Source organism: Typopeltis vanoorti, chromosome 20 (genome assembly GCF_054136105.1).
Source record: "Typopeltis vanoorti isolate ZY-2024b chromosome 20, IOZ_Tvanoo_1.0, whole genome shotgun sequence".
Lineage (NCBI taxonomy): Eukaryota > Metazoa > Arthropoda > Arachnida > Uropygi > Thelyphonidae > Typopeltis > Typopeltis vanoorti.
This window is the reverse complement of record NC_143568.1, coordinates 106,863,110-106,885,244: the sequence shown is the minus strand read 5'-3', so window position 1 is coordinate 106,885,244 and position 22,135 is coordinate 106,863,110. Positions and strand designations below refer to the sequence as shown.

Here is a 22,135-nt window from a genome sequence, read left to right as displayed (position 1 = left end):
TAATTTGAAGTGGACTAAGTGCGTTGGTGTCTGTACTGATGGTGCTCGTTCTATGTCATATATAAACATATATAAATTTTTTATTTACTTCTATATTCCTTTCGCATATGATCCTCATTACTCCAATTGCATCTCTAGTTCCTCTGTCTTTTCTAAATCCAAATTGATCATCCCCCCAGTAAATACTCCACTCTATTATACAATCGTCGATTTAATATTCTTAGCAGTACTTTAGAGGTATGCGAGAGTATGCTTATAGTTCTGTAGTCACTGCACTTAGGAGGATTGCTTTTCTTTTCAATTGGTTTAAGAATACTCTCTGTGAAATCTTTAGGCCATTCTCCTGTTTTGTAAATGAGGTTGCAGAGTTTCCATGTTTCAGTTATACCTTTGTCCTCCAGTTGTTTTAGAATTTCACTAGGTATTCCATCCACTCCTTCCATCTTTCCACTTTTTAATTCCTGATGTTTCTACTTCTCTCTTTAGTATTTCAGGACCTCTTTCTTCTGTTGAGATTTCATTTTGTTCTTCTAATTCAATTTTTGTTGGTCTTTCATTTTTTGCATAAAGTTCTTCGATGTATTCCTTACATCTTTCACCTCGTATTTCAATATCATAAATTGACTTTCCTTGCTTATCTTCTAATGGCAGATTTCTTATGCTTTTGTTAATATTTGTAAGTTCTTTTGCTTTTTCAAACATTTTATCCTATCGTCCCCTTTTATCTATTTCTTCAATTCCTTTACATTTTGCTTTTAACCATTACTCTCTTGCTTTATCAGTTTCTCTTTTCAGTTCATTATTTAATACTTTGTATTTTCTTCTTCCCTCTTTAGTGTTTACATTTTTCCAGAAATAACTGCCAAGAATTTTTTAAAAAACGGCATCTCTAATGTCCTGGATGGGAACCAAACATGATGCTATTTCGGTAGATGACCGTTTTGTTTTAATTTAATTACAAAAGAATTGTTGCTAAATATTCAAATATATCACGTGATGAAGGTGAACGCCAATCACTTAAATAACATTGATAATTAAAATTTAAATGCATTCAATTTATAAATAATGAAGAAGAGTATTCATTATAAATTATAATGAATACTCTTCTTCTTACTAACATGGATTTTAGGCCAAGTGGCCTGCTCCGGTCTCATGCCATCGCTTTCTTGGTCTTCCAATTCTTCTTTAATGAATACTGAAGATTTAATTATAAATGTTGATTTAATTTTTTCCTGAAAAACTTTAGTTTCCAAAAATCTCTGCATATATCTCACACCATGATTTTTTAACTTTAATTTTGGAAAAAAAAGTGCGAGTTATATTTGAGTAAATATGGTAGGTTTTTTTTTCCCTACTTGGTTAAAAAATAAATTATACTTGACAAGAGGATATATTCTTGTTTAATCCTTTATCTATGTGTGAAGAATCTTCATGCACTACTTGTGTGTGCCTCCATAGCACAACTGGAAGAATGACAGTGCATTGCACTCTTTGACTGTAGAGTTGGAATCTTGTCACGACAAGAGGCTTTTTCTCATTGAAAAAAGGCCCATATAAAGCCCAATTTCATACAGAAGTAATAACATGTTTTCTCCCAGAAACTCAGCTTTTTCATCCTGCTTATAGACAAATCAACCATGAGAACACATGTGTGCATGCATGCACACACACACAGAATTTACAGACAATATATATACCAGTGGTGCAGACAGTAAATGGCACTGTATGTTGATGGTGTGTCATCTAGTTGGAGGATTAAGTGAGGGAGCAATGAGTTTTTAGGGAGTAGTGTGTCCTCCCATGACTCCATGGAGGTGTCATGCAATAATAATAATAAATCTATCTATCTATATATTTATTAATTTATCTACACCTCAGGAAATCCGTATTTCTTCTAGAAACTGCTTGGGGCCAATATTTCATCTTGTACAATCTGAAGCCTCACTTCCAATTCTTCCCTCCAACTACAAGAAAATATACCACTTCCTCATGTCAGTGTCTCCATCCTCGCCCTTCTTATATTCATCCTTAACCCTCTCATCTACAAGGCTGCATATGCCATTCAGTTTTCAGTGGGATCTGCCATATAAATCAAAGTGTGCCAAACCAAATTCCGACATACAGTGGAGACTATGGCATAACATCTTGCCAACTCCTTCTAAGCTCTACAAATTTCAGCTCAGAGAAACGGATCTGTGTCTATTCTGCAAAGTTTCAGGTACCTTGGAACACATATCTAACCTGTGCCGCAAACAAAGTGATAAACACCTATGCCCTGAATACTGCCTCTAACACCTGTAACTACGCACACAGCCTACTGGAATTTAGTCCACACAGAAGAAAACAGACACAGAACATACAATTTCCTCTTCATCTGTGCTAAGGCCGTCATCTATAGCTTCTACCTAAAACAGACAAGAAATAACCAGCACCCATCCATCAATGAAACTGCACGAACCCTCATGTATATCTTGCGTCAGAAACTAAAAAGCAGGCTTTTATTGGAACTTGAATACTTCAAAGAAACAAGAACTGTCGCGAAATTCATAGAGGAGTGGAATCTAACTGGTACCCTCTTCTGGATTGACGACGACAATACGCTTCATCTGAAAGATAACTCAGACTGAAACTGAACTGTAAATTTTTAATTCATTTATAGCATTCTCTATTGTATACCCGAAAGGAAAATGTTTCTTTCTCTGTAATATATATACTTATATATTTATAATATGTAAATAGTCCTTGTTACCTATCGTCTAATGTATATTTTAACAAGTTGAATAAAAAAAAATAATAATAATAAAATAAATAAATAAATATTCATTTATGTGGCTCCCATCCACGATTGGTTTATTTGAAAACACCTATGGTACATTTATATGTGGGTGGGCTAAGGAATTTTTATTGATTTTATATATTTTTTATTTATTTTTTACATAGGCTAGTGTGGACACCCTACTGTAGAGACCAAACATGGAACTTTTTCAAGTCACTTCAGGTCTCCAATAAGCAAAGGCAGTGGTCTCACACTGGACAATGAAATTCATCTCCCACCTAATCACAAACATCCATGTCCATAGCAGGATTTGAACCCACAGCCTGTTGGAGAGCAGATAAGCTAACCACCCGGCAATCAGGCCACCTATAGACTTACTTTGACTGTCTTTTTATCCCCCTCACACACACTTATTTAATTTACTTTGTAACTAAGAGAAAAAACTTTCTACAATCACTGATCCAGAATATTTTCAATATGGTGATATTAAAATGTGGACATTAAAAATTCGGAACATGCAACACATAGCTTCTTTAATAAATGAAACTTAAAAAGCACAGTGTGTGCTATATGTTGCATTTTAAGAGATTCTTCAAAAAAATGCTTCAAAGTTTCATACATCCAAAGTATTTATTAAGCAACAAAATTATTTTTAAACAAATACAATTACTTTAGATGCAAAACTGGAAATATAATCATCTCCCAACTCATCCAGATTTCTGAATATCCCAATGCTGAAAAAAAAATTCAAATAAAAGCGGTACCCTCTTAACAATATCAAAAAAGAAAATCCAAAGAAAACAAAAATCATTATATAATAATTTCTATCATATGGAATTTACACAATATAAAGTAATATTGCATGTTCTACTAATCCGAAGAATATTATGTGATTACTAAATCACAAAAATCTGCTCCACCAGATCTCTTTTCACTTCTTCATTCTTAATTTCACCTTTGATAATAGAGGTGTCCTCAAAAAAATATCCTTTATGTGCACAAACAAGCAGTTCCAGTTACCTTCTCTATTTTTAAATTTTCTTTTTTTTCTATCTCTTTTAATCCTACAACACTAATGTACCTGAAGAGTATTAAGAAATATTTTTTTTAAAAAAAACTCGCATACTTCCACAAATTCCAAATGTTATTTTCAATACATCTAAAAGCGGAATTTTTTCCCCTTTCATTCCACATATTTCTGCATATGTTCAACATACATAAACATTAAATGCACTTAATGCAGTGGATGACTGTTATTTGTCCCTTTTCTGAAAAATACAAGGAATATTTTTGGTTTTAAATAGTAGATTGTATTTTTTTTTAATTTTATTTCCAAGTACATCTTCATATTCCTAAATTGTCAATTCCCTTCACATAACATGGAAATTTCAATATCCTGTATTGAAATTTCCATATTATGTGAGCCTTTCCATTTGGATGGGATTAAAATGTATTTACCAACTTGCATATTGAACATGAAACACCTATAAATTTCTTAAGTGCAAGTTTTTAATAAACAATGTAAAATACTAGAAAACAAAACAACAACAAAAAAAAAGATGACTCACTTTGCAATAACTGGGTGGCATTCTGTAGGTCTAAATTAAAAAAGGCAGAAAAACTGAAAAATGCAAGTGACATAACTCTGCATCTTAGTTTTTAAGACTGCTCACTGTACTAATTTTTATTATTATTATTTTTTTTTTGTTTTATTTCCTCACTTGAAAACTTAAATGTACAATAAGGGGAGACTTGTATCAGGAAATTAAGAATTTTCAACTTTTTAAGTAATAATTTTAATTAATTTTATGCTTTATGAACACTATTTCTTCTTTTTATGTATTGATATATAAAAAATAAACTTTTTTATATAGAAAATACTTTTGAATATTCAAAAAAAAAAATAAAATATATATATATATATATATATATATGCAAATCAAATCTCTCTTATATGTGTAAAAATAATGAAACTTGCAAGCAATAGTCATATAAATGTACAATTAAGGATGATATTAAACACAAGCAAGAAATCACAGTTACTATGACCAGATTTCAAATAACTGAACATGACTGAAAAAACAGATACTATTAGGTTTTCCTAAAACAAGGTATTAAAAAATAGCTACCAGTTCATTAGGAGAAATGGCTAAAAGAAAACGGCAGATACAGAAATGAGGTTCTGAATAAAATCTTAATCAGAACAAAATTTTTCATACTTTCTGTGTTATCATGCACAACTCACAGTATTTATATATACTGTGGGTTGGTGGGGAATGACTTTATTTGCTGGAGGACATTACTTTAAACCCTCTCAAAAGACAAATAGATCTTTTCATTTTTAATTTAAAAAAAAAGTTTGAGTACATCAAATTTGTCTCCCTCTCTCATTTACTCCATTATTATTATTCATTCAAAATGGAATGAATAATATAAAAATATTACACATAAAATTAACACCAACAACAACACATTTAAATTCCCTGACCAAACTATTCATCTCTATAAAAGAGAATATGCACTTTTCATAAATAATGGGCATTTTCTTTTACACAGTCACATTACATACAAAGAAATCCAAACAAACAAGTTCTCGAAAATCCGGACCATAAATTTTATAAGGAGTTCCTTTTAGCCAAAGACAAATACTTTTAGCATTTTAGTCTTTAGTAATTTATATAATGTAACCAATTTATTGTTGCTGTACACACCAAGTTTATGAGAGATTTATAAAACTTGACACCAGTTATGCTTGACTAATTTTTATATAAAAGAGTTATGATAGTATACAGAATTTCATATGTAGATTAAAAAAAAAGTATATTGTGTTAATGCTATGATAGTATTAAACACTACAAGATGCTAAACAAATATCTTAGACCATTGCTTTGGCATTCATCACGTTTAAACTGATATATTAAAATTCCAGATATATTAAAATTCAGTTTAATTATTAGTTAATGATTACCACATTCAAAATGGAATGCGGGAAAATTCCTTTAAACAGCAATTACTTTCCTCTTCCAATTTTATTTTCAGTGTAATAAACAGAATATTTAAATTGTTTATAAAATTCCATTCAAATTCGGATGAAGGCTTCAGCCAATTGATCCGCCAATTTAAAAGAATACAGAATAATAAATATCTGACTTACAGGAAAAATAAAACATAACTACACTTTCCACGTCAACAGGAGGGACAGATGGCACAAGGAAAGTGGCTGCAACTCACAGCAGGACAGTCTTACGGGAAAGCCATCGTATTCAACTGTTGTCAGCACTCACCATTCGGTCACCATCATCAAGAAAAAACAGGGGGAGGGGATGGAGGAGGTCCGCTTCTCATTGAGATGCTCTCTGCGCACAACATGCACCGCAAGCCTCGATCCAACACTTATCCTCCGTGGAGCAGAATATCCCTACGCAGCGAGGAGCAAGTAACGCACATGCGCAGAAACAGAGCCCTTCGAACCTTACATTTTAACTTTCTTCACTATTTTTTTTTCAGCATTAATCATGAAATATCGTGTTAAAAATTTAATGTTTGTAAATATAAGGTTGGGTATTAAATAAATCGATGTGTATTTTATTCGTTATATGTATTATCATTCTTTTTTGTACAATTCTGTGAACGTGATTTCCACAACCAAGCTTCTCGCAACGAAACAAGCAAAGATGCAAAAAAATTAACACGGTTGCGTCCATTGCTCGAGGCCATTTACTTCAGTAACATCTTTCGATATTAATATAACTAATAAAAAAATACATGCAGCTGGAACATGACAATAAGATTTACTGCCTGATATTTAATCTTCACAATAATCAAATAAAAAAAATAAATAAATAAAATGTCTGCCACCACTTATAGTACCACAACGCTGCATAATACAATTCTTAATTTTTGGCAAAATGCTAATAGCCAGGGGGCGCTTAAACGCAAAAGCCATCTCTAAAAATATTTCAAAAATTCTATTATTTTCTCAAAGAAAATTCAAAGAATAAAATAATAATATCATGAAAGAAAGAAAAAATAAGAACGCTTGGTGCCTTCGAGAGGAGAGGAAAAAAAAAGTAAACATTCAATTTTTGATCTCCGGGGGGGGGGGAACTAATTAATGTATTAGCCTATGCGCTCTTACCTTTCTATATATAAATAAAGACAAATCTTGGTTATGTGTTTCCCAGTATAGCATCCAGTAACGTATCTGAAGTCCTTACGATTGTATTTTGAATCGATTTGTCCTTCCTTTCAATGCTAGCTACGCATAACTCTATATATTTCTATTTACCATGTTATTAAAAATCGATATAAAAAATCATTACGAGAGCTTTCCTTGCATACATATTACTTTTTTTTTCTTTTAAGGGTTGGAGGAGGATTGATATTTCTAAAGTAATACTGAATTTGAATATAATTCAATACCAAAGAAATCTGCTTTCCTTGCATACATATTACTTTTTTTTTCTTTTAAAGGTTGGAGGAGGATTGAATTTGAATATAATTCAACACCAAAGAAATCTGGAAAAATATTGCAAAGAACATACTAAAACCGTTTCTGAGGGTATGTATAAACTACTTTAATAAAATTAATGTAAAAGAATTTTTCCCCCTCAATCTTAAAAACAGGACATAACTGAAGCAGGTGAGGAGAAAAGCACAACAGATATAATGAAGAGACAGAGGTTTGATAAAATTACTTTTGACATGAGTATTATATCAAAATCGATTGTTTTGAAAAGCACCAGCATAAATCTTAAAATATACATACACCATTCATTAAACTGTTCCATATATCCTTGGACACAGCATCAAAATATGCATTTAAATAAAATTACATTAGTAATAATGTATGACACTTATAAACAAAGATGAATATTAGTACATGTATTACTCATCAGTAAATAAGGCTGAAGATTTGTTTATTTTGTCCACAATCTCCTTTATTAATATAACCAGCAATGAATATTATTATTATTATTATCATCATCATACCCTCCAGAGCCAGCTGAATCATCAGGTCACGGGAAGTTAATTCAACTGACAATGTATTTAGCATACTGAACCTTAAAATCCTTGTGTATCCCATTCATTCACAATTCTTCATGCAAAAATCTGCTCCTCATACCCTTCTTCACCATACTCTCACACAACTTCCAGGGATGGCCTCAGGATCTTCCCCTCTCACTTTCTACTCTTTATTAATCTGTATTAATAAAGAGTAGAAGGTGGGAGGGGAAGATATTGTTACCTTATCACCTTCTACTCCTATTCACTAAACTCTGTAATTTACATTCCTTCAACCTCTCTCCATAGCCAACATTCCAGAATCCTGATATTGCCTTAGTCACTCATCTCTGGCCCTTCTCCAATGTTCCCACATCACAATGAAGGTCACCAAATCTGAGTACAATAGTCCAAGTTTGGTTGGTCTGACCAGTGTTTTGTATGGTAGCACAACCACCTTCTATCCCCACACAAAAGTGAACTCCTTATCACAGCAGCAATATGTGCAATCTTTTCAACACTTGCAATATATCCTCTAAATTTCAGTCTACTGTCAACTATCATCCTCAGATTTTGAATCATCCACTTCCTGCAGCACAGTTCCATCAATATAGTACACAGCCATATATCTCTGCACTCCAAAATGCAACATCTTGAACTTATTAATATTAAAACTACGACCTCACTCATTTGTCCAAGATAAAAGTCTATTCAAATCTTCCTGAAGGGATTAACATCAGTGTTCCTTATAATTCACTCCAACTTTGCATTATCAACAAACAACTGAAGATTCCCAGTCAATCCACAAGAAATAAGTTATACAGCAGAGACTCAAAAACAAAACCTTGGGGCACACTCAAGGTTTTGTTTCTTAAAGTTGCTGCTCCATCATACATGACTTACTAGTATCATTCAGAGACCCAATCAAAAATCCATCTAACCAATATACTCTTCATTCTCATCCTCTACACCTTGTACAGCAATTTATGTGGTAATCAATCAAATGCTTTTGCAAAGTGCAAGAATATCACTATATATGATTCCCCCTTATTTAACACACTTGTTACCTTATCATAAAGTGCATGTAAATTGCTAAAACATTACCTATCCTTTACAAATCCATGCTGACCATCATAAAGAATACTATGCCCATCAACCTAATCTTGTATTCTATTCCTAACCAATCTCTCCAACACCTTGACTATGACTGCAGTTATACAGACTTGTCTATAACTGGAAACTTGTCTCAGAACAATGCTTGTGGAGTGGTACTATATTTTTTATATTTTGCCTTTCTTTTTTTCTCACTCATCAAGAATCTTACCCCCTGCAAGACTTTCATTAAATAACCAGGCAAAGAGCATAGCTAAAAAATGTGGATATGCCATCCATTACCACAGACTTATTAACATCAAACCTAATCAATACCTTATACACTTAGATATTCCAAGTGAACATATATAAGAGAGGAAGCTACTACTCAATGTTAAAGATACCAAGCTATTTTAAACCTGGTTTTACTCCATTTCCCAAGTAAGCAAACAGACAAACAAGTCAAGTTTGCGCCTGCAAGTGTTGCAAGTCTAGCTGACCCTGCATAGTGCAAGACCAAGGCAACTCGTGGTAAAAGTAGAATAAGCTCTGATCACTAATCTTAATATTTACCCTTAATGCAAAGCACATCTCCTGGAGGAGATGTATGATGCTTTGTATTAAAGGCAAGGGGCCACTACCCAGACCGGTTTCGACCTTTAGTGAGGTCTCATCAGTGGGAGCCGGGCTAGAAATACCAAGATTTTAGTAATACAGAGCTCATAAGTATTTTACCAGAACAAGCTACCATAAGGTGTTTTAACCTTATTAAATAAAAATCTCAGGAGGTATAAATGTAGAAAGTATTTTACCTTGGATATAATAAATGTTAAAGATACCAAGCTATTTTAAACCTGGTTTTACTCCATTTCCCAAGTAAGCAAACAGACAAACAAGTCAAGTTTGTGCCTGCAAGTGTTGCAAGTCTAGCTGACCCTGCACGTAGTGCAAGACCAAGGCAACTCATGGTAAAAGTAGAAAAGTCTGTTTGCTTACTTTGGAAATGGAGTAAAACCAGGTTTAAAATAGCTCGGTATCTTTAACATTTATTATGCCCAAGGTAAAATACTTTCTACATTTATATCTCCTCCTGAGATTTTTATTTAATAAGGTTAAAACACCTTATGGTAACTTGTTCTGGTAAAATATTTATGAGCTCTGTATTACTAAAATCTTGGTATCTCTAGCCTGGCTCCTACTGATGAGACCTCAATAAAGGTCGAAACCGGTCTGGGTAGTGGCCCCTTGCCTTTAATACAAAGCATCATACATCTCCTCCAGGAGATGTGCTTTGCATTATGGGTAAATATTAAGATTAGTGATCAGAGCTTATACTACTTTTACCATGAGTAGCCTTGGTCTTGCACTACGTGCAGGGTCAGCTAGACTCGTAACACTTGCAGGCGCAAACTTGACTTGTTTGTCTGTTTGCTTACTTGGGAAATGGAGTAAAACCAGGTTTAAAATAGCTTAGTATCTTTAACATATATACCCAAGGTAAAATACTTTCCACAAAGCTACTACTCAGTTGTCTTAACTGAAATAATTTAAAGTGAAGGGGAATTTACATCTGATGTTTAGTTTACAATGAAGCTTCTGTCAAATTTCTAGCCTTCTAACAAGCATTCCTTCCCGTTCAAGGCAAATCTGCTTTTTTTTATGTGAATATTTTAAAAGTTTACAACCCCTGAATGGCTGTAAACATTAGTATTGTGGGTGGGCTAAGGACAGATAATCTGGAAACTACAGACTAAACACAAAACTTTTCCATGCCACTACAGATCTCTAAATAAGCATAGTTGTCGTCTTTAGGTGGCAAATGAAATTCATTTAAACACCTGAGACATTTTATAAATATCTATGCCCTCCAGACTCAACTACATAATTAAATGACAAAACATAGGCACCGTCAACAAAATGAAATATTGATCTGAAAACTTAAAAAAGGGGTGTTCAAGTGACTGACTAATCTGGAAATTAAAAATCTCCCCCCCCCCCACTTACCTTAAGGGTGCATCATACACAAAAGGACTCTTTTTTTTTAAATGGTAATTCCACCCACAAGATTTCAACATATAATACGCCATGTCCAAAACCTAAGGATGAACACTATTTCTGAAGATTACAACTACAAATTCAGATGAATCGGCTTGTGGCAATTTATATAACTGACGATTTTGAGTAGGAAGTGGATCCACATTCAAATTTTCAAATTGTGCACAAAGGGGGTCGCATAGTAGCACTCAACAGGATAAAAGACAAAAGGCTATGCTAAGCAAATTGTGTTTGAAGGAAGCTAATTTTGTAAAGGAATAAAGTTGCAAACTTGGATGTCTTGTAATCTAGATGATGTCATTGATGATGACGTGAAATTATCATCTAGATGATTTCCACACAGGGAAGAATTATTGGGAAGCTTGAAGAAGGATGCAGGATTACTGATATTGCCAGAAAGTTTGGAATCTCACACAGCATTGTATCTAGGCTCTGTTCACCAATGGAACGTGTTTCAGACATTTACTAAGGATGCCCTCGCTCTACCACAGAGCATAAAGACAGATTTTTGGTTATAACAGCAAAACATAATCGAAGCATCACAGCTGGCGAGCTCCATTCAAGCACGGGTACCAGATATCTCAATAAACTGTGACAAGTAAGCCTATATGTCTGAAGGCCTGTTTGCATCCCTTTATCCACAGCTCATCATAGAGCATGTTTTCAGTGGTAGTGTATCCATAAAAATTGGACAAGACACCAATGTGCTAATGTACTCTTTACAGATGAGAGACGTTTTAGTCTTTCCTCCAATTCTAGACAATATTTGATCTCCCGTGAAAGTGGCACTGATTACCATCGCAAGAATTGGGGGGGGGGTGGGGGGGGGGGGGGGTGGGGGGGGGGGGGGGTGGGGGGGGGGGGGGGTGGGGGGGGGGGGGGGTGGGGGGGGGGGGGGGTGGGGGGGGGGGGGGGTGGGGGGGGGGGGGGGTGGGGGGGGGGGGGGGTGGGGGGGGGGGGGGGTGGGGGGGGGGGGGGGTGGGGGGGGGGGGGGGTGGGGGGGGGGGGGGGTGGGGGGGGGGGGGGGTGGGGGGGGGGGGGGGTGGGGGGGGGGGGGGGTGGGGGGGGGGGGGGGTGGGGGGGGGGGGGGGTGGGGGGGGGGGGGGGTGGGGGGGGGGGGGGGTGGGGGGGGGGGGGGGTGGGGGGGGGGGGGGGTGGGGGGGGGGGGGGGTGGGGGGGGGGGGGGGTGGGGGGGGGGGGGGGTGGGGGGGGGGGGGGGTGGGGGGGGGGGGGGGTGGGGGGGGGGGGGGGTGGGGGGGGGGGGGGGTGGGGGGGGGGGGGGGTGGGGGGGGGGGGGGGTGGGGGGGGGTTGATGGTGGGCACGAATCATCATGATACAAGTTATTCTCTTCCATGATTCAGGTGGGTTCCAGCTATCCATCCTTTCTGACATCTTGTATATGAATGAAGAAGGGTCCAAACTTTTAAATGAAGAGAAGTGTGTGTTAATACATGTAACTTACGGAAAAATATAATTAATTATAAATATGTCAAATTTATCCCGAACACCCTGTATATATATTTTTTATTATTTTTATTTTTTTGTTTGTTTGTTTGAAAATAACTTATTGTTCATATCAGGTTTTCACATCTGGAATCATTCTTCTATTTTTTTTACATGCACTGTATTCTTTTTACATGGTTTTCATTTACATGATTTTTTCTGAAACCAATCTACCGTATAAATGGAGGATTGGGTGTACATCCTCTCAGAGTCAATTCATCCCTACCTTCCTGTGGTATAGCATGTTTCCCCAAATGGACCCCAAGCATATTTGGTGAGCACTGCTACCAAAAATGCATACCTTCCCTAGCTAGAGGAAATGTAAACTAGACCTCTAGGTGGTAGATGCCTGTCATCACCCGATGGAATACCACCACCTTGGTTACTGTAGGGTTGAAGTAGCTTGCTGCCATGTTTGGTTGATAGACGAGGATTCCAGTTTCTTTTCTCCCTCCCTTCTCTCTTTCCATGCAGTATAAGTGACTGCTTGACAACTTCAATAATATGCTGATTACACTGTAGGAGGGGCCCAGACTCTCCGCCACTCAAGGGTAATGCAGTAAAATAGTTCCATAGGCTGGCTGCTGGTTAGTGTGCGAGCGAGACCAAACCAGTTAGTGATGAATCCTGAATCTGGAGACTTTCCAATCAGCTTGTAACAAATATTACTAACACTTACTTTGCCATTTTGTGACTGGAAGGAGACCAAGTACAGCAGCTGCGGGGGGGGGGGGGGTTAAGGCCATATGTGGGCAGTATGTTTGCAAGTCTGTCACTTCTTGTTGCATGCCTCTATCCATTATCTCTTCCTTTCCACATAGTACTGATTACAACTCAAAGAAACATGATTTCCTTGCAGATCATAAAATTTCTCCCACAAAACACAATAAAAAATCATAAACTAAAATCCAAAACATAAAACAGTCAAAAACACACAAAAAACAACAAAAATCAACCAAAAAAAACTCAGATTAATTCTTACCAAAAAACATTTTCCATGTCTACTTCAATATTAGTGATCTAAAAAGCAACATAAACAATGTGCACCACATTTACAGTCATCTAAACCATAATTACTATTCCTAACAGAATCCCAGCTAGGCACCTCAATAACTACTGTCTGCCTCAACTGCCTAAAAACTACTGTTTTTCACACCACAAGGATGGCACTTGTACTTCATCAGAAGCAATATCCCATGTATCATAAACAAACCAAGTAAACAAAGAGGAAAAAAGATTATCCTTTTCCATAATACAGAAAACCTACCACAATGATTTTTAAATGCTACTTCACACCATCACCATCCATTGCAAAAGATAGGCATAATTAAAACTTTACAAGACAGGGTTCAACCTCAGAACACCATATCAAGCATGTCAATGAGAAGGAATGAAAAGCTGTACAACCTGAAATAGAGCCTTGCACACTTAATGGTTTTGAACCCAAGATGATCAGAAAAATTCTTAATACATCTCCTGCAACTCCTTTACTTAAACAAGATTTCAAGAAATGCAATCATGTTGCCTTACATCAAGAATGTCATAGACAAAGTGGCTGCATTGCTCTGCAAGTAGAATGTAAAAGTTTACCTTTACAAAAAATATCAGGATTCCTACATCCACCAAAACCTCCACATCACCCCATGAAAAAAACAGGCATCTATGAGATTCATTGCTCGTGGCACTTATGTAGGCTAGACAAGAAGGTCGGGAGAGATCTGCATGTCTGAACACATAAAATACATTGAAAAAAGATGAGAGCATAAATCAGGCATTTCACAGAACCAATACTGGCCATCAAGTACTTTGGCAACAAACAAAAATGTCATATACTGATCGTAACTGTTTTACAAGAAAATTTAAAAGTGTTTCAAAAATGTTTAGGATCCCTACACAATGTGATAAAAATCAAGGCTTAATTTTACATCAAGTATGGTCTGCTTTCATCAAAAATTTAACTGCCATGGACCTAGGATATAACACGTGTGATACTACAGAATGTGATAGCAACAACTAGCAATGTTCCAACATTTGTTACTGCAACAATACAATCACGAATTTCCCATTTGTATTCTGGTTTATCAATAATATTTAATAGTTGTGAAGTTATCAAACACATCTAATAATATATGTAATTAATTGTTAATAGGCTTTTGTTGTGTAAAACTTTTATGTACCACCACCCCTGATGATGTAAGTCTTACAATGTATGAAACTTGTCAGGTTTTAATTGCCTATTTTTTATTAAACTCTTTATTTATATTATAATGTGGTCTCAATACCAAAAACTTGCCACCCAACTCTTTCACTTTTTTTTTGAAGTGTGAATTGAGTGAGATCCTGTTGGAAGAACGAAAAAGACAAAGTCCCTCAGATCCAGAAAGAAAAAGAACTCATCTTCCAAGAGTTCTTTGTCTTTATGAATCAGTGGGAGCACTCTTTTCTCCAATATTTTTATGTATTGGTCATTTTTCATCATACCATCAACAGGCAAAAGTGATACTGGACCGTCATGTGTAAAACAACCTCAGAACATCTTTTTAGCTGGGTGTTTAGGAGCTTGTTTAAGGTGGATGGGAGAAGTCTTCTCAGTGCTAATTTGAGAACATAGAGTACTCGCTCTCTTTGGACAAAGAAATGGCTTTCATCTGATAATATAACCTTCTTCCCCTTCTCAACAGTCCAATCTTTGCACACTTTTGCCCACTGGAACCTCTTTTTCTACATAGCCTTCATCAACAGTTGTTTATTTATTTATTTATTTATTTTTTGGTCTGTGGACAGTCCTCTCTGCTTCCAACAATCTTCGATGGACTGTCATGTCAGAAACATTAATCCCACTAGCTGCCAATCGTTAATTCTGCAGCAGACATTCTTGGATTAATTTTGCTTTTCCTAACTAGTAAATAATCTTAAGTGTAGTTTTTCATTTTTCACCCACATTTTCCTTTTCTGTCAGAAGAAATGGTACCTGTCTCCCAAATCCTCTTTAAAATTGCTTTAATAGTAATCAAACCCACACCACACTCATTGGCAATTTGTCTTTGAGTCATGGATGTGTGCTGAGAAAGAGTACATATTTTTGAATGTGTTTTTGGTGATGTATCCATTTTATAGCTACACAAAATGAATAAAACACTATGAATGTCAACTTGTTTAACACTATTAAAAATGCATAACACACTATTAATAAACTATATAAAGATAATTAAAACACACAGCAGTCAACCAAAATAGTGAACTAAAATCAAAACTATTGTGAACTGGAACAAAAACCAAACCAAAAATTTTGACAAAAATTCACCATGTTCGGATTAAGTTGTTCACTACTATACCGCTCCAATTGTCCTGAACCAAACACCTACTTAGAGTGAATAACAGAAATCATCCTTACAGGAACAAAGGTCTTCATCCCTCATTGCACCCAAAATTCCTGGCCACCATCCAAGCCTTAGTTCTTGAAAAATTGTGCTAATGTAGTACAAATAAAAAAAACTCAGTATACCACGAGTGGCTCTAAAACTCCAGCTGCTCACTCTGCCTGTATCACAGCTTGTAACAGATGTAAAAAAAAAAAAAAACATCAACAAATCCAAATCAGATTCCAAAAGGGCCAAAAGCTGCAAACTCACCTTCTGACCGAATGACAGGCAAGCATTCTGGTTTCTTGCCAAGACCACTGGATGCAACTTTTGTCCACCCATGTTTCTTCCACTCTTACATCCAGATGGCATTATAAACACTTGACCCAAAGACAGGGCAAACTTACTGGCATCACTCTTCTCTTCCAATTCTAGCACTGACCAGGATATAGCCCATAACCCCCCCCCCCCACCACCACCAACCAAGAAGTTACCAAGAATTACTCCATGTCACCCATAGTCTTCTGCAAAAAGAAATCCAAAGAATCCTTAATAACCTGAATACAAACAAGGTACATCATCTTGATAATATCCCATTTATTGCATTAAAAATTTGTGCTCCAGAACTAACACCCATCCTTGTATTGACTCTTCAATCTGTCATATTCAACTGACATATAGCATGGAAACAGGCCCACATTCAGCCTATGCCAAAAAAAGGGGATAAAAAGTCTGTCAACACACTACTATCCAATTGCTCTCACTTCTGTTATCTCTAAAACATAATAAATTTAGTTTAATCCTTTATCCAAGTGTGAGCAAACAAAGTTTGCGCCTGAAAGTATCTTCAGGACTGGGTTAAGGTGGTACACACCAGGGCAACTCGTTGCAAAGGTGGAGCAAGCTACCAACACTCCTATCCTAGTATCTCCTATAATGCAAAACACATCTCCTTGCGGATATGTCTACTGTTATGCATTAAGGGAAGGGCCACTACCCAGACCGGTTTCGACCTTTATTGAGGTCTCTTCAGTGGGAGCCAGGCCCAAGTCGAGATATCAGGCAGAAGCATTAGCAGGTCATCTCCACCTATAGGAATTGCCAATTGGTGTGCTACCCTTTTTTAATAAATTACTCTGGATTTAGAGAAAGATGTTGAAAGTTTATTTTCCACTTGGTTAGAGTATAATAAATTTAGTTTAATCCTTTATCCAAGTGTGAGCAAACAAAGTTTGCGCCTGAAAGTATCTTCAGGACTGGGTTAAGGTGGTACACACCAGGGCAACTCGTTGCAAAGGTGGAGCAAGCTACCAACACTCCTATCCTAGTATCTCCTATAATGCAAAACACATCTCCTTGCGGATATGTCTACTGTTATGCATTAAGGGAAGGGCCACTACCCAGACCGGTTTCGACCTTTATTGAGGTCTCTTCAGTGGGAGCCAGGCCCAAGTCGAGATATCAGGCAGAAGCATTAGCAGGTCATCTCCACCTATGGTGTGTACCACCTTAACCCAGTCCTGAAGATACTTTCAGGCGCAAACTTTGTTTGCTCACACTTGGATAAAGGATTAAACTAAATTTATTATACTCTAACCAAGTGGAAAATAAACTTTCAACATCTTTCTCTAAATCCAGAGTAATTTATTAAAAAAGGGTAGCACACCAATTGGCAATTCCTATAGGTGGAGATGACCTGCTAATGCTTCTGCCTGATATCTCGACTTGGGCCTGGCTCCCACTGAAGAGACCTCAATAAAGGTCGAAACCGGTCTGGGTAGTGGCCCTTCCCTTAATGCATAACAGTAGACATATCCGCAAGGAGATGTGTTTTGCATTATAGGAGATACTAGGATAGGAGTGTTGGTAGCTTGCTCCACCTTTGCAACGAGTTGCCCTGGTGTGTACCACCTTAACCCAGTCCTGAAGATACTTTCAGGCGCAAACTTTGTTTGCTCACACTTGGATAAAGGATTAAACTAAATTTATTATACTCTAACCAAGTGGAAAATAAACTTTCAATATCTCTAAAACAGGTCACCAACAGCCAACTTTTGCACCACCCGAGACCCACCAGCCAGTGACCAGCAATATGGATATTGTCATTTTTGATCAACTGTCAATCTTCTAGCCTTCACCATTTATTCTCAACTCAAGCAATGGAGAAATTTGGAGCAACTCAGGTAGCTGCTCCCAACATCTCAAATGCATGCATCAATGTTTGGCACAGGAGCTGCTTAACAAACTGACATTCTATGGTCTTCCACCCTCTGTAACTGGTTGACCAACTTTCTCACTGATCACTCATTATGAGTCATAATGAATGATTTCCTCTGCTCAGATTTCCCCACTTATGTTGAAGTACCACAGGATTCTGTACTCTCTTCTTCCTGTATATAAATGACCTTCTCTCACAGACTTCAAATACTATCCACAGCCTCACAGATGACAGTACACTCCATTCCTCCTTTTCATTTGGCAAATCTTGTACTGTCCAATTGTCAGAATCCTTAAGATTCACCATGATCAATTTTCTGAACTCTGATCTCCTAGCTGTATTTCAGTGGGGCAAAGACAACATCGTAGACTTCAATGTCACCAAAACTCAGTCTGTCTGACCTCTCACAAGAGGCTTATGTCCCTTCCACTATAACTTCAATAATAACCTGATATTCAAGCAGGATCAGATTTCTTTCCTTTTTTGGACTGACCTACACCTCCAACCTTTCCTGGCACAAACACATCTCAACCATAGCTTCTGCAGCTGCCAAAAACTGTGTGTATTTTTCTGCTCAAGCAAAAGATGTTGGAAAATACATGCAATTACTGGCTGCACAATCTTAGTTGCTTCAGCCAACTCAATTCCAACCAAACCAAACTCTGGTTCAGCAAAATATCAACATGAAATACAGAATAATAATTTGCAAGATGTTATACCAATTTTATTTTATTCGTAATTCTGATAATCTACCATTTTATAACAAATTTTCCATCAAAATGAACTATACCATGCAATTTGCAAGATTATGGAAGAAAAATGATATTTTTGAAATCATACCAAAATCAAGATGAAATAGCATTTTATTTGCAAACATAAAACTACTGTATACTGTTTCACTAATGGTTTTTCAATTTTGTTATTTTGATCAAATCAATTTTGATTAAAACCACAAGGATTAAGATTAACCAACCAAATGACAAGTACAAAATGTTCTCAGGTTTTTAATTATTATAAAATATTGCTTTTATTTATTATTATTTATAAGGTTACTCCATGGAGTCAAAAGACTCATTGTGGGAGACCCACACTGTCCATTAACACAATACCTATCATATATTTCCTTAAACTTATTCGCTATTGAAGTGCTCACAACCACCTCTTGTAATCCATTTCACTCATTCAGCACTCTCCAAATAAAGAACCTAGTCTGCATAGCCTTACTAACCGCACTCTTAGACAACTCCCAAGTGTGACCCCATGTTTTCCCCTTACTTCCCATGTACTTAAAAATTTCTTTTGTCTCAATCATAAGCACTCCTTCCTTTCATTTTTTAATAAATCTCACCCTACACAACTCACTTCAACCCACAGAACATATCAATCACAACTCCCCTTAATTTGGACCTCCAAGCCATCCTCCAATGGGGCTCAGATAACGTCATCAACTTCAACGTTAGTAAAATCCAGTTCTGTCTTATTTCCTACTAAAAAGAATCATTTTCCTCCAGTATTATTTTTGATAACACTCAGCTGTTAATAGCTGTTAACCTTATACAAATCACAAATCTGCCAGCTATCGAATACTGTTCTCACATTTGAAGTGGGACTCCTAAAAGCTACCTCAAAATGCTTGACTCAATACAGAGGAGAGCAATTAGACTGATAAATGATCCATCTCTTACCAACTCACTCCCCACATTTTCACATAGACGTTTAGTCTCTGCAATTTGTATATTCTATAAATATTTCCATGCAAAATGTTCATCTGAAACAGCATCAATAATTCCTCCGCTCTCTACTGAGCCATTAGAACAAGTACAGCTGCCACCCAACATCCTTTCACAGTACACCTTGAAACCCACAGAACAAGTTTCTTTTCCTCCTCCTTAATCCCTGCTACTGTACTGTGGAACAGTCTTTTCCCTGATGTATTTCCAAGAAATACAATATACAGGCTTTTGAATTGAATGTCAACAAGTTTCTCCTTTCCCAACCCACTACCCACATATAGGTTGACCAGCCAACCTCTCATATATGGGCCCAACATAAAAAAAGAGAATCCCTTTAGTAGCTTATAAGTTTCTATCATATCTCCTCTCCTCTGCCTGTCAGTTAAACTCTACAAAGCACACACCTTCAATCTATCCTCATTGGGGAACATTAGACAGACGTCACGTGCTTAGTCACTCGTCTCTGAATCCTCTCCACTACCTCTTGGTCAACTAGAAATGCAGGTGATCAAATATGTACCCAGTAGTCAATATGCATATGAATCATAGTCTTATAAAGAAGGATAATAACCTCCCTATCTTTACTTATCAATGTGTTCTTCAACATTATATATTTATATATTTAACTAAGATGGTAACATGTAAGGTTTAGGATTTTTTGTAATTTTCTTTAGGCCAAGATGTAATTTTTAATAATGTATACACTTTTTTCCACTGAGACTAAGTAGAATATTTATAACCTAGTATGCAGAAGAGTATTTTAGAAAATGTGCTTCTTTCACTGACATTCACATGCTCATTCTAATGAACAACACCTAGAAATGCTGTTTCATGAAGTTTAGATCATGCTAGGTTAGGTTGTTATATATATGTTGGCCATTTCTTCATTACAATTTCTGTGGCCTTCAGAAAGGACACCTGAATTTATTATTTATGTTAATGAAGGTCTTCCCAAAGTAGCATTACTAATTAGTTTACTGTCTAATAATAAAACTATGCATGCTAGCTATGCTTTGAATATCGAACAAAGAACAAAAAATTAATAAACATCAATTTATTAGTTTGTTTGTTTTTAATTAATTAAAATTGATCAACGACAATGCTATTTTACTTATTTATTTTTGGTATCAAGTGATATATAACAAACTACATTCATACATTCATTTCAGTAAACCACAACAGTACTGTCAGATTAGTGGATTAACACATTAATAAAAAGAAAATATATAAATGCTTCACAGATTGTCTTTTTTAATTAATGCAATATAAAAGCAGCTCTTGCTGAAGGTTACATAACTATTTAAGTTAGTAATCACCCTTTCAAAACTTTTAAAAAAGTTTTTAAAAGTTTTAAACAAAAATATTGCCTATAACTATATAAAACAAAGCCAACCTAGTTGGCCGAGCGTTTAGCATACCCACTCTCCAACCAAAAGGCTGCGGGTTCAGATCCTGCCGTGGGCATGAAATCTGTGATTGTACTTCATCTTCATATATTCATTCATACAACTATATATACACTCTCCCAAGATGGAGTGGCCTTTACTCAGCAGTGGGAAAGATATAGGCAGAATCACAATATAAAACAAATGGATATTTATTATCCTTCCTGCCTTCCTTTTTATCATCAAGACTATATTTTTCATACACATAATGGCACATCCATTTTCCCCTCAATTTTGATTTTTTTTATATGTTTTAATTTTTCGTATAGAAAATATTATCTACCATAAAATAATAAAATATAGTAATCGATGAATATACTTGACAAGAAATTATATGCTTATTTATCCTATTTGCAAAACAATATAATTTCTTCTCAAGCATAATTTAGTAATCAATAAAATTTCATTTAATAGTTGATCACCATGCTTATAGCCATAATCAATATAATTTCAAAGCAAAATAAAAAAAAAGTTGAGAGGAATATATATTTTTTTTAATTCTATGCTCAACATGTTGAATAACAGTACAATCTTTGGTATTTATTTGTTATGTTTTTTTTCATTAATTTCATGTATATAAACACAGTAATATTCAACTATAAAAAACAAACATTTCTCTCTCTCTCTCTCTCTCTCTCTCTCTTTGTAAGAACTCATTTATAAAATTATGTAATATTCTGAAGGTGGAAGGAATCAGTTTTGTGATGATTTGTGAATGTAGAGAAGGAATCTAAAAATATGTTATGATAACATCAGTAGAGTCAAGACATCAGAGAAGGTTCATTCAAAATTGCCACGATGGTTGTCATAATGCTTCTTAATTCATTTAGTCTTCACACTCACAACATAGTAGCAAAACTGATAACAATAAAGTTTTTCCTTGACAAACCGACATTACCTTTCCAGTATATTAATTTCACTGTATTACTATTTAAACCTTCTATAA

General features: G+C 35.9%; 1 protein-coding gene across 3 annotated transcripts in view; it reads right to left on the bottom strand.

Moving 5' to 3' along the window:
- The window catches only part of MED15 (mediator complex subunit 15), a 246,494-nt gene that overhangs the window by 169,159 nt on the left and 55,200 nt on the right, over positions 1-22,135 (bottom strand). The window contains exon 4 of one of the 3 annotated variants that reach the window (XM_090409717.1): positions 4,345-4,374. The exons of 1 other annotated variant lie outside the window; for it this stretch is intronic. In XM_090409717.1, coding sequence (XP_090265843.1) covers positions 4,345-4,374 — 30 coding nt within the window. Of the gene's footprint in view, positions 1-4,344; positions 4,375-5,930; positions 6,209-22,135 lie in introns of those variants that run through there. One more of the 3 variants, XM_090409719.1, reaches the window with a different exon arrangement.